Raw genomic sequence first — 13,697 nt, 5'->3', positions numbered from 1 at the left:
ATGCACAACAAAACAAATGAGGAACGAATGGGAGGAAACTGGAGTCAACGTCTGTGACCGAACTGTAAGAAACCGCCTAAAGGAAATGGGATTTACATACAGAAAAGCTAAACGAAAGCCATCATTAACACCTAAACAGAAAAAACAAGGTTACAATGGGCTAAGGAAAAGCAATCGTGGACTGTGGATGACTGGATGAAAGTCATATTCAGTGATGAATCTCGAATCTGCATTGGGCAAGGTGATGATGCTGGAACTTTTGTTTGGTGCCGTTCCAATGAGATTTATAAAGATGACTGCCTGAAGAGAACATGTAAATTTCCACAGTCATTGATGATATGGGGCTGCATGTCAGGTAAAGGCACTAGGGAGATGGCTGTCATTACATCATCAATAAATGCACAAGTTTACATTGATATTTTGGACACTTTTCTTATCCCATCAATTGAAAGGATGTTTGGGGATGATGAAATCATTTTTCAAGATGATAATGCATCTTGCCATAGAGCAAAAACTGTGAAAACATTCCTTGCAAAAAGACACATAGGGTCAATGTCACGGCCTGCAAATAGTCGGGATCTTAATCCAATTGAAAATCTTTGGTGGAAGTTGAAGAAAATGGTCCATGACAAGGCTCCAACCTGCAAAGCTGATCTGGCAACAGCAATCAGAGAAAGTTGGAGCCAGATTGATGAAGAGTACTGTTTGTCACTCATTAAGTCCATGCCTCAGAGACTGCAAGCTGTTATAAAAGCCAGAGGTGGTGCAACAAAATACTAGTGATGTGTTGGAGCGTTCTTTTGTTTTTCATGATTCCATCATTTTTTCCTCAGAATTGAGTGATTCCATATTTTTTTCCCTCTGCTTGGTCTAAAAAAGTAACCGTTACTGACTGCCACAATTTTTTTTCTTGATTTTCCTGGTTCTCTCCCTCAGCCCCAACCAGTCCCAGCAGAAGACTGCCCCTCCCTGAGCCTGGTTCTGCTGGAGGTTTCTTCCTGTTAAAAGGGAGTTTTTCCTTCCCACTGTAGCCAAGTGCTTGCTCACAGGGGGTCGTTTTGACCGTTGGGGTTTTACATAATTATTGTATGGCCTTGCCTTACAATATAAAGCGCCTTGGGGCAACTGTTTGTTGTGATTTGGCGCTATATAAAAAAAATTGATTGATTGATTGATTGAAATGACTTTAGTTTTGTGTCATGTCTGTGATCTGCTTTTTTTCTACAAAATTAAACAACTGAATGAACATCTTCCGAGGCCGGTGATTCCATCATTTTTGCCAGGGGTTCTATAATCAGAAGATTCAGAGACTCTGGAGAACTTTCTACATGTAAGCGGCAAGGCCGAAAACCAACATTGAATGCCCGTGACCTTTGATCCCTCAGGCGGCACTGCATTAAAAACCGACATCATTGTGTAAAGGATCTTACCGCGTGGGCTCAGGAACACTTCAGAAAACTATTGTCAGTTAACACAGTTCGTCGCTACATCTACAAGTGCAAGTTAAAACTCTACCATGCAAAGTGAAAGTCATACATCAACAACATCCAGAAACACCGCCGCCTTCTCTGGTCCTGAGCTCATTTGAAATGGACAGACGCAAAGTGGAAAAGTGTGCTGTGGTCTGATGAGTCCACATTTCAAATTGTTTTTGGAAATCATGGACGTCGTGTCCTCTGGACAAAAGAGGAAAAAGACCATCCAGATTGTTACCAGCACAAAGTTCAAAAGCCAGCATCTATGATGGTATGGGGGTGTGTTAGTGCCCATGGACAACTTACATATCTGTGATGGCACCATCAATGCTGAAAGGTACATCCAGGTTTTGGAGCAACACATGCTGCCATCCAGGCAACGTCTTTTTCAGGGACGTCCCTGCTTATTTCAGCAAGACAATGCCAAGCCACATTCTGCACGTGTTACAACAGCGTGGCTTCATAGTAAAAGAGTGCGGGTACTAGACTGGCCTGCCTGCAGTCCAGACCTGTCACCCTTTGAAAATGTGTGGCACATTATGAAGAACAAAATACGACAACAGAGACCCCGGACTGTTGAACAACTGAAGTCGAACATCAAGCAAGAATGGGAAAGAATTCCACCTACAAAGCTTCAACAATTAGTGTCCTCAGTTCCCAAACGCTTATTGAGTGTTGTTAGAAGGAAAGGTGATGTAACACAGTGGGAAACATACCACTGTCCCAGCTTTTTTGAAACATGTTGCAGGCATCCATTTCAAAATGAACAAATATTTGCACAAAAACATTAAAGTTTATCAGTTTGAACATTGAATACACCACAAAGACATGATATTTAATTGAATATAGGTTGAAGAGGATTTGCAAATCATTGTATTCTGTTTTTAGTTACATTTTACACAACTTCCCAACTTCATTGGAATTGGGTTTACAGTGAGGAAAATAAGTATTTGAACACCCTGCGATTTTGAAAATTCTCCCACTTAGAAATCATGGAAGGGTCTGAAATTTTCATCTTAGGTGCATGTCCACTGTGAGAGACATAATCTAAAAAAAATCCGGAAATCACAATGTATGATTTTTTTTAATAATTTACTTGTATGTTACTGCTGCAAATAAGTATTTGATCACCTACCAACCAGCAAGAATTCTGTTTCTCACAGACCTGTTAATTTTTCTTTAAGAAGCCCTCTTATTCTGCACTCTTTACCTGTATTAATTGCACCTGTTTGAACTTGTTACCTGTATAAAAGACACCTGTTCACACACTCAATCAATCACACTCCAACCTGTCCACCATAGCCAAGACCAAAGAGCTGTCTAAGGACACCAGAGACAAAACTGTAGACCTGCACAAGGCTGGGATGGACTACAGGACAACAGGCAAGCAGCTTGGTAGAAGACAACAACTGTTATGATTATTTATTAGAAAGTGGAAGAAACACAAGATGACTGTCAATCTCCCTCGGTCTGGGATTCCATGCAAGATCTGACTTTGTGGGGTAAGGATGATTCTGAGAAAGCTCAGAACTACACAGGAGGACCTGGTCAGTGACCTGAAGAGAGCTGGGACCACAGTCACAAAGATTACATTAGTAACACATGATGCTGTCATGGTTTAAAATCCTGCAGGGCAGCAAGGTCCCCCTGCTCAAGCCAGCACATGTCCAGGCCCGTTTGAAGTTCACCAGTGACCATCTGGATGATCCAGAGGAGGCATGGGAGAAGGTCATGTGGTCAGATGAGACCAGAATAGAGCTTTTTGGAATCAACTCCACTTACCATGTTTAGAGGATGAGAACAACCCCAAGAAAACCATCCCAACCGTGAAGCATGGGGGTGGAAACATCATTTTCTGGGGGTTCTCTTCTGCAAAGGGGACAGGACAACTGCACTGTATTGAAGGGAGGATGGATGGGGTCATGTATAGCGAGATTTTGGCAAACAACCTCCTTCCCTCAGTAAGATCATTGAAGATGGGTCATGGCTGGGTCTTCCAGCATGACAATGACCCCAAACACACAGCCAGGGCAACTAAGGAGGGGCTCCGTAAGAAGGATTTCAAGGTCCTGCAGTGGCCTGGCCAGTCTCCAGACCTGAACTAAATAGAAAATCTTTGGAGGGAGCTGAAACTCCAAACCTGAAAGATCTAGAGAAGATCTGTATGGAGGAGTGGACCAAAATCCCTGCTGCAGTGTGTGAAAACCTGGTGAAAAACTACAGGAAACGTTTGACCTCTGTAATTGCAAACAAAGGCTACTGTACCAAATATTAACATTGATTTTCACAGGTGTTCAAATACTTATTTGCAGCAGTAACATACAAATAAATTATTAAAAAAAAATCATACATTGTGATTTCCGGATTTTTTTTTTTTTTATTATGTCTCTCACAGTGGACATGCACCTAAGATGAAAATTTCTGACCCCTCCATGATTTGTAAGTGGGAGAACTTGCAAAATCGCCGAGTGTTCAAATACTTATTTTCCTCACTGTATATCAATGATTAAGTGTCCTTTGGTTATGGAGATGTCGACATAAGAATTGCACCAAGATTGGTATTTTCCTGCATTCGATGTTTCATACAGTGATTATTGTAGCATTTGTGCTCCATTGTATGTAAATTGGTCTACATTTCAAACAAAGTAACAGTTACTGCTTACGTACTTACATATGTCCATCACATTGGCATGGATGTCAAGGAGTATATTTACTAGAGGGCACCATGCAAGCACAAAAGATTCTGATGGCTCCAAGAGTCGACAAGCAGAGGATTGTTAGAGGAACATGATCAGGTGACACACCATCTGTGGTCTAGTGAGCCTCGGCCTGCTTACAATGGAATCAAAGCACTTTGTTCTCTCAAGCTTGCATCTGATTCCACTGCAGTTTAGCAGAAAATGGTTCAGTCCTGACATGTCATTGTGTTGGCTGCTTTGAGCTGTTGAATTGGGCTGATCCTCCTGCTGGGATGTGCAACATCTCCAGTACCAGGTTTGTTGTGACTGATTCTCCAGTAACTGCAAACCACCAAATCTTGGTGAAATTACTGAACCGGTGAAACCGCTGAGGGTGAGAAAAGCTCCAGGGATCTGCGGCATCAGAGCCGGACTCCTCCAGACGGGTGGAGATGCTGTTCTCCTGGCATTGCAAACCATCTAAATTCAGTGCGGCAGATGGGAATCATCCCTACAAATTGGAAGAAAGGACTCGTACCCACCTGGAAAGGACAAGGTGACGAATGAATTGCACCAACTACAGATTTATCACACTGATCTCTGTGCTGGGGAAGGTGCTTGAATAAGATTAAGTTGCATGTTCTTGCAGCTCAGTGACTGAAACGGCCTGATATCACACCCAAGAATTCAGCCACTGATTGAATTCTAGCCCTGTGAGTACTCGTAGACTATCAGCAGTGCTTCTTTACAGGCTGTGTTGATTTTCACAAAACACTTTGTTCAGTTGATCTCACTGCTCTCTGGGACATCCTGAAACTTGGTGGAACTGCAAGAAGCTGTTGGACGTCATAGCCAGTCCACACTCAGATGCTTTCCCACAGAATTCTGGTATTTCTCAGGGATGTCTTCTGGCCCCTGCATTCTTCAGTGCTTGCATGGACTGGGTTTTGAGTGGGGTTGAGGAAATTAGCAGCTGCTGTGCTTTTGTTGGTGAGGAGAGGTTTAGTGACCTTGACTTCATGGACAAGGCCATAGCAGCTAGCAGCGATTGCTAGGGGTGTCTACTAGTGGGTTCCTTGAGCCACCCACCAGCACACTGGCTGTCACTCAGAGGGATCACACCCCTAATTATTCATAGCTTTGTGGCTCAAAATGGCTAAAACAAATGAGTTTTGTGAAAGTTGACCAACTGTACAGTTGTCATGAATGGGGAAACTAGCTTTAGAGACCAAAACCATCTTATGTACCAGACTGTAAACAAGTGGCTGCTGATGGAACTGCAGATTTTGGGTCTTCTGTGTAGGCTTAATTTTTCAGCATTGGAGGTTGCTCCTTGGTGAAAATTTGGAGGTGACAGACTCGAGAGCAAAGGAACCTCGGTTTGATTCCCCAGACTGGAAAATCACTATTTGTCCTAGTGTGCATTTGAGTGCCTTGCATGGTTCATACTGACATCAGGCTTTGTAAATGCTGCATGAATGCAGTCCATTTGACAATGACCAAAAATGCTCCCCAAATGCACTCAGATTCAAACCATAGTAATTGTGTCGCTGTGACCATGACTATTTGCACGGGTGCATTTTGTCCAGGGGGATGAGGTGGCACAGGTACTTCCTGTCAGTCTGTAATCCAGCTCTGATTTATAATACCACACCTTGTCCACTGTATAGTTCATATAAAGTCCTTGAGATTTGTAGGATTGACTCTTGCTGAACTGCACAAGCAATCTTTATGTAAAATATTTATTCTTGAGGTCTTGTTTCGTCTTTTCCCAGTTGTCCAAGGAATTCCAAAGTTGAATTTAATTTTCCTGAGGTTCTTGTAGCATTAGTACATAGTGTGTTTAGAAGGTCACTGTGTTCTCTCCATGTTGTCGTGCAGAGATTTGAGCTTCAACCCCTTTGAGTGTGACTGTAAGCTGTTCCGGGTGGTCAGCTGGCTCCAGGAGAAAGGCGTGCAAGTCCAGAGGGCCGAAGCCATGCTCTGCAGCCATCCGCCTGAGCTGCGACACCAGCCATTGCTCAACATCAGCCTGCTCACCTGTGGTAATAAAAAACCCAACACTTTTATTATTTATTTAAGGTATTTTATGTATACTGTGAATAATTACACAGTATCAACAGCCACATGAAGGTGATGAAGTCATCAAGTGACTGACAGACATGCTGAAGATGAGTTTGTCACAGAAAATTAGTTTTTAGTTGAACAAATTTGAAGCTGCAGCATTTTCTAACATCTTTGTGATTCTGAGTCAGTTTTCTGCATTTATATGTAGGGTTGGGTATCGAAACCCAGTTCCTGTTAAGAATCGGTAAGAAATGATTCGATCTACTGTCATCAGTAGGCTTTTAACTTAACAATGCCCTTATTTGTCCTTCAGTTCACATTATGCCAGAGCGTCTGTTGTTTTTGAGGATGTGTACCAGGAAAATGATCATTTCTCTATGTTGATCGCAGTGCTGCTTCGCTGTTTCAAGCTTGGACCAGCAGAACGTTTCTGTTTCGCTGCTTTTCAGAAGCAGCAGGTCCAAAACTTCTTCATTAACCTCAAAGCCATTTAAAGACGTCAATCTTGACTCATCTTTGTGCTGATTAAAGTCACTAACTGGGACTCTTGTCTTGTTGGGGAAAAAAATGAGAATCATCCTTTGTTCCACACCAGAGTTTTTATTCGTCCCTCATTAACTTTTCGTGGGGCAGTGCATCCGACAGTTCTCTGGCGTGAGCTGGACCTGCTTCACCAGTTAGTAAACTGAAGTTACTGTTCCTCATGGTAAAGAAAATGATAATATCTGTTTTGTGGGACTAACTGCACGACTCCAAACATTGGAAAGATGCATTTGTAACCTTCGACACTGCTCTGTGATCACACACCATGGCGCACACAAAGTGTGGATTTCCCCCTAAACTGTTCCTAGATTAATGAAACTCCTCCAGCAAGACAGGGCACACAGACTGGCATGCGCCCGGCTGGGAGTGAGCGCCGCTGTGTCCCTCAGTGGTCGTTGGGGCTGTGTGAATAAAAGCTGGAAGTCTGGAGGAATGAGACAGGTCTCCTTTTGGTGAGACGCCCCGTGCACCTCCCTGAACATTAACTCATTGAGTGCCAGCCATTTTCAAAGTTCAGAACATCCCAGTGCCAGGATTTCTTCAGCATTTGAGTGTTTTTTCAAGACCGATAGAAAATTGAGTTCTATGTGCATGTCAACAACAAACATACCACAAGAAAAGAAAAGAGAAGAAAAGAAATTGGCTCGATGACGCGTCTTTGGCGCGGGGCGTTACTATCGGAAAAGACGCGTTTTAGAGTCAATGGCATCGAGTGAGTTAATCCAGGAGTACCTTAGGGGAAAATTCACACTGTGTTTCAGTACAGTGTGCAGGGGTCGAAATACATTTTTAACCTATCTTGCACTGGCGCTAGTAACAAAAAAATGACTTGCACCAAAAAAAAAAAAAAAAAACTTACTTGCACAACCAAAAGTCACTTTTACACCAGGCCCACTTCAAGTTGCAGCAGGGAGGTGAGAATGCAGCCTGCAGGTTCTCTTCAGAGAAATCAGAGTGCACAGTTTTCTGATTTCTCTTCTAGTTTATATTTGTTCTTGTGCTGAGCTGCAGGTCTGCGCTCTGAGTTCTGTTATTGTAGTTTATCTTTCCTCCTGTGACCGCGAGATACGCACGCATGCGCGCGAAAGAACCCTCCATGAGTAAATGTGGAGATGTCTGGAGTTATACTTCATGTGGACATGTCCTGTCTCTGGCAATCAGTCTGTGAGCAGGGCTTATGTCCTTTTTTAACACAGTGATGAGAGAGTTTGAGCGGAAAACAATTAACTAAATGTCTGCAGCCAGACAATTCTTTTTTCACGTGTGCGCGCGAACGAATCATCACAGCAACTCTCTCCGTCTGTGAGAGTCATAAAACACAGGGAAGACGAAGACAACACACTGGAAATTGTTTTTTTTTTTTTCCTTATTTATTCCTTTATTGGTTCATTCTACTGGTGCTTATAGTTGATAAAACTTGGATAAAGTTATTTGCACCAGTGCAAGTGAAGTATAAAATTACGTGCACCACTCGAATAATACGTGCACAAACTAGCACATGCACGTACTATTTTGAGCCCTGGTGTGTTATGAGCTAATCTCAGCCCGCTTCTTTACAGACGGACTGGAAATGCGGAAGTATATATTTAAAACAATTTTCACACCTGATCTTTTCTCGTAATTCTGAGATCAGCGGTCAAATTTTTTTATCCAGTGAATGCAATACGCTTCCGTAGAATGGTGTGTGAGTCAAGAATATTTTTAAAACCTGACGCCGCAACACTTTTTAGGAGAACTCAACCCTTTTATTTTCTGTTAATTATGTAATGTTTAAAATTAATTTATTGTCTTAATGTATTTATAAATGTTTTAGATTCTTGTTATCATACACACACTATTATTATTATTATTAGTATTTTATCCATCCATCCATCCATCCATTTTCTTCCGCTTCATCCAGGGTCAGATCGCAGTGGCAGCAGCCCAAGCAAAGCCACCCAAACCTCCCGATCCACACACACCTCCCCCAGTTCTTCTGGGGGAGTCCCGAGGCGTTCCCAAGCCAGCTGAGAGACATAGTCCTTCCAACGTGTCCTGGGTCTTCCCCGGGGCCTCCTCCCATTGGGACATGAACAGAACACCTCTCCAGCAAGGCGTCCAGGGGGCATCCGGAAGAGATGCCCGAGCCACCTCAGCTGGCTCCTTTCATGGGGAGGAGCAGCGGCTCAACTCCGAGCTCCTCCCGAGTGACCGAGCTCCTCACCCTATCTCTAAGGGAGCGGCCAGCCATCCTGCGGAGGAAACTCATCTCGCCCGCTTGTACTCTCGATCTTGTTCTTTCAGTCCTGAGCCAAATCTCATGACCATAGGTGAGGATCTGAACGTAAAGTGAGAGCTTTCCCCCCCTGCTCAGCTCTCTTCACCACGACGGTCCCATACAGCGACTGTATCACTGCAGATGCTGCACCAATCTGTCTGTCGATCTCATGCTCCATCCGTCCCTCACTCGTGAACAAGACCTCGAGATACTTAAACTCCTCCACTTGAGCCGAGGACACTCCACCGACCTGAAGAGGGCAAAGCACCTTTTTCCAGTCGAGAACCATGGCCTCGGATTTGGAGGTGCTGATTTTCATCCCGGACGCTTCACACTCAGCTGCAAACCACCCCAGCGCACGCTGAAGGTCCTGATTTGACGAAGCCAACAAAACCACATCGTCCGCGAACAGCAGAGATGAGATTCTGTGGTTCCCAAACCGGACCCCCTCTACACCCTGGCTGCGCCTAGAAATTCTGTCCATAAAGGTAATGAACAGAACTGGTGACAAAGGGCAGCCATGAACCCTCGAGCACCCGATGGAGGGTGTAGAGCTGGTCCAGTGTGCCGCGACCAGGACGAAAACCACACTGCTCCTCCTGAATCCGAGGTTCAACTATCGGTTGAATTCTCCTCTCCAGTACTCTGGAATAGACCTTACTGGGAGGCTGAGGAGTGTGATCCCCCTGTAGTTGGAACACACCCTCCTGTCCCCCTTCTTAAACAGAGGGACCACTACCCCGGTCTGCCAATCCAGAGGCACTCTCCCCGACTGCCACTCGATGTTGCAGAGGCGTGTCAACCAAGACAGTCCCACAACATCCAGAGACTTAAGGTACTCGGGACGGATTTCATCTACCCCAGAAGCCTTGCCACCAAGGAGCTTTCTGACCACCTCTGTGACTTTGGCCTGGGTGATGGATGAGTCCGCCTCCGAGTCCCCAATCTCTGCTTCCTCTTTGGAAGATGTGACGATCGGATTGAGGAGATCCTCAAAGTCTTCCTTCCACCACCCAACAACATCCCCAGTCAGGGTCAACAGCTCCCCAGCTGCACTATAGACAGTGTTGACTGAGAGCTGCTTCCACCTCCTGAGGCTTTGGACGGTTTGCCAGAATTTCTTAGAGGCCGACTGATAGTCCTCCTTCATGGCCTCCTCGAACTCCTCCCAGACCCGGGTTTTTGCCACTGCGACCGCACCTGCTGCAGCACGCTTGGCCTGCCAGTACCTGTCAGCTGCCTCCGGGGTCCCACTTACCAACAGACAAGTAGGACTCTTTCTTCAGCTTGACGGCATCCCTTACTTCCGGCGTCCACCACCGGGTTCGGGGATTGCCTCCGTGACAGGCACCAGAGACCTTGTGACCACAGCTACGAGCGTCCGCATTGACAGTGGAGGTGGAGAACATGGTCCACTCGGACTCCATGTCTCCATCCTCCCCCGGGATCTGGGAGAAACTCTCCCGGAGGTGGGAGGTGAAGACCTCGCTGACAGAGGGTTCCTCCAGTCGTTCCCAGCATACCCTCACGATATGTTTGGGCCTACCAGGTCTTACTGGCTTCCTCCCCTCCCAGCGGATCGAACTCGCCACCAGGTGGTGATCGGTCGACGGCTCAGCCCCTCTCTTCACCCGAGTGTCCAAGACACGTTGCCGAAGGTCAGATAATATGACTACAAAGTCGATCATTGACCTCTAACTCATGGTGTCCTGGTGCCACGTGCACTTATGGACACCCTTGTGCTCAAACATGGTGTTCATGATGGACAAACTGTGGCTAGCACAGAAGTCCAACAACTGAACACCACTCGGGTTCAGATCAGGGAGGCTGTGCTTCCCGATCACCTCTCTCCGGGTCTCACTGTCGCTGCCCACGTGGGCGTCGAAGTCCCCCAGGAGAACAACAGAGTCCCCAGTCGGAGCACTATCTAGTACCTCTCCCAGGGACTCCAAGAAGGTCGGGTACTCTGCACTGCCACTCAGCCGTAGGCCGAGATAACAGTGAGAGACCTGTCCCCGACCCGAAGGCATAGGGACACGACCCTCTCGATCACCGGGGTGAACTCCAACACATGGCGACTGAGCTGAGGAGCAATGAGCAATGCTACCCCAGCTCACTGCCTCTCCCCGTGGGCAATGCCAGAGAAGTGGAGTGCCCAGCCCTTCTCCAGGAGTTGGGTACCAGAGCCCAAGCTGTGCATTGAGGTGAGCCCGACTATCTCTCTTCGGTACCTCTCAACCTCCTGCACAAACTCAGGCTCCTTCCCCCCCAAGCGAGGTGACGTTCCACGTCCCAACAGCCAGAGGCTGTGAGCGCATACCGGGTCGCCGGGCCACCCGCCCTCGACTGCCACCCAGTCCTCTCTGCACCCAACCCCCATGGCCCCCTCTGCAGCTGGTGAACCCACAGGAGGGCGGGCCCACGTCACTCTTTCAGGCTGAGCCTGGCCGGGCCCCGTGGGCTAAGGCCCGACCGCCAGGTGCTCGCCCCAACCCCAGGCGTGGCTCCAGGGTGGGGCCCCGGCTCCGCCATACCGGACGACGTCTCTGTCCTTGATATCGTACTGGTCATAGGAGCTTCTGAACTACCCTTAGTCTGACCCATCACCTAGGCCCTGTTTGCCATGGGAGACCCTACCAGGGGCACGAAGCCCCCAACAACGTAGCTCCTAGGATCATCCGGGTACGCAAACTCCCCACCACGATAAGGTGGCAGGTCGAGGGGGAGTTAATATTTTATTTTAAGTTCTATTTTGATAAAAATCAAATGAAAAATATAACTTAATATTTTATTTTAAGTTCTATTTTGTCATTTGATTTTTAAATGGACCACATTAGAAATAAGTGTTTCCACTATCTTGTGTCATCCATGTACTTTTAACATATTTACAATTACATTATGTACTTACATTGAGCTTAATAAATAAAAGCACACACGCACAAAACAACAACAAACAAAACTTTCAACGAAAGAAGATGGATTGACACTTACATTTTTAATCTAAAGCTTTATCGCCCCCTGCTGGAATGGCGTGTTAGTCCAAAATGTACATAGCAACATTAGCTAATATCTGTAGTTTCTCCAAAAATATTAGTCCTATCCACATTCTATTTTAGAGCATTCATCCTTGACCCAAAATACATAAACATACTGTACGGCAAATGTCGGCTCTACCCAGTCGTGCATATGCAGAGCTTTTTGTTTTTTCTGCATTCTGCTGCAAGCAGGTGTTTTTAATTTTTACACACAGATAGTGGCGGCAGACATCAAACGCAATAGTCTTTTTACTCATGGTAATGACAACATGACTAATCCAACTGGCGACACGGTGGATTAGTGGTTAGCACTTGTGCCTCACTGCAAGAAGGTTGTGGGATCGCTTGCTTTCTGTGTGGAGTTTGTATGTTCTTCCCATGTCTTTGTGGGTTTCCTTCGGTTTCCTCCCACAATCAAAAACCTGTTTATTTAGCGTCTGCTCCTTTCTCTGCCTCGGACCAAAGTGGCATCTCTACATCTGGAGTTGGTCCCTGGGCACCAGACTGTGACCGCACACTTCCCCTATTGGTTGGATTGTGTCTAACTGTGTAATTAGGATGGTAGAGAAGCTTGCATCTTCGACTGGACTGGGTTGCTTGACGCGAGGACGTTTCGCTTCAAATCGCAGAAGCTTCCTCAGCTAAAATTCTTGCTCTGGTAGTCTGACTTCTGTCTTGAGTCTTGTAGAGAAGAACAAACAGAAGCCACAAAAGCTGGAGTTTTAAACCTAACCTGACCCCTTCTACCGAGAGGCAGACTGCTATTGGCTAGTGACTAAACAGTAGCTCTAATTAGCACCTATAGTGCTCTAGTTAGCACCCTCCTAATGACAGGGTAACTGTCCCTCCTAACGATGGGACTGACGGCTCTCCTGATTACGTGAATGACTCATTACCATGAACAAAAGACTGAAACTGCTTTGATCTGAGTACCCCATTGTAAACAGGGGACAAAGCGTGTCTCAGACCCCCTCCCCGGTTAAGGCTGGGTTTCAGCTGTTTCACATACAATGCCTCCTTCACTCCTCTCTCAAACCATTTTTTCTCTCTGGCTAAGATTTTAACTTCCTTGTCCTCAAATGTGTGGTTAGTGTCTTTAAGGTGGAGATGAACTGCAGACTGAGGTCCACTGGCGCCCTCTCTGCGGTGCTGATATAGCCTTTTGTGTAACGGCTGCTTAGTCTCTCCTGTGTAGTGTTCGTTACAGTTTTTCTGACATCTGATAGAATACACTACATTGCTCTGTTTGTAACTAGGAATCCTGTCCTTAGGATGAACTAATTTCTGTCTCGAGGTGTTAACAAGTTTAAAGTAAACTGGGATTTTGTGCTGTCTGAAGATCCTCTGTAGTTTTTCCCCTACTTCTGCTAAATAAGGGAGAGACACTCCTCTTCTTCTTGTCTCCGTATCCTGTCTGTCTTGTCTCTTTGTTCTCTGGGACTTCTGCACTTTATCCAGGGACCATCGTGGGTACCCACATATTGTGAGGGCTTTCCAGACATGTTGTTGTTCTTTAGCCCTTTCCTCTGTAGTTGTGGGCACCTGTAGGGCTCTGTGTTGAAGAGTCCTGATCACCCCAAGCTTGTGTTCAAGGGGGTGGTTCAAGCCAAAGAACAGATATTGGTCAGTGTGAGTGGGTTTT

The 13,697-nt window shown here is 45.9% G+C and overlaps 1 protein-coding gene across 1 annotated transcript in view; it reads left to right on the top strand.

The window, feature by feature from the left end:
* pkd1a (polycystic kidney disease 1a) overlaps positions 1–13,697 on the top strand; it is a 334,259-nt gene that overhangs the window by 74,051 nt on the left and 246,511 nt on the right. Inside the window, 1 exon segment of the mRNA XM_034188324.1 lies at positions 6,035–6,198. Coding sequence (XP_034044215.1) covers positions 6,035–6,198 — 164 coding nt within the window.

This window comes from Thalassophryne amazonica, chromosome 15, assembly GCF_902500255.1.
Source record: "Thalassophryne amazonica chromosome 15, fThaAma1.1, whole genome shotgun sequence".
Lineage (NCBI taxonomy): Eukaryota > Metazoa > Chordata > Actinopteri > Batrachoidiformes > Batrachoididae > Thalassophryne > Thalassophryne amazonica.
Note: the sequence above shows the minus strand (reverse complement) of the source record. Positions and strands in the feature narration are given on the sequence as shown.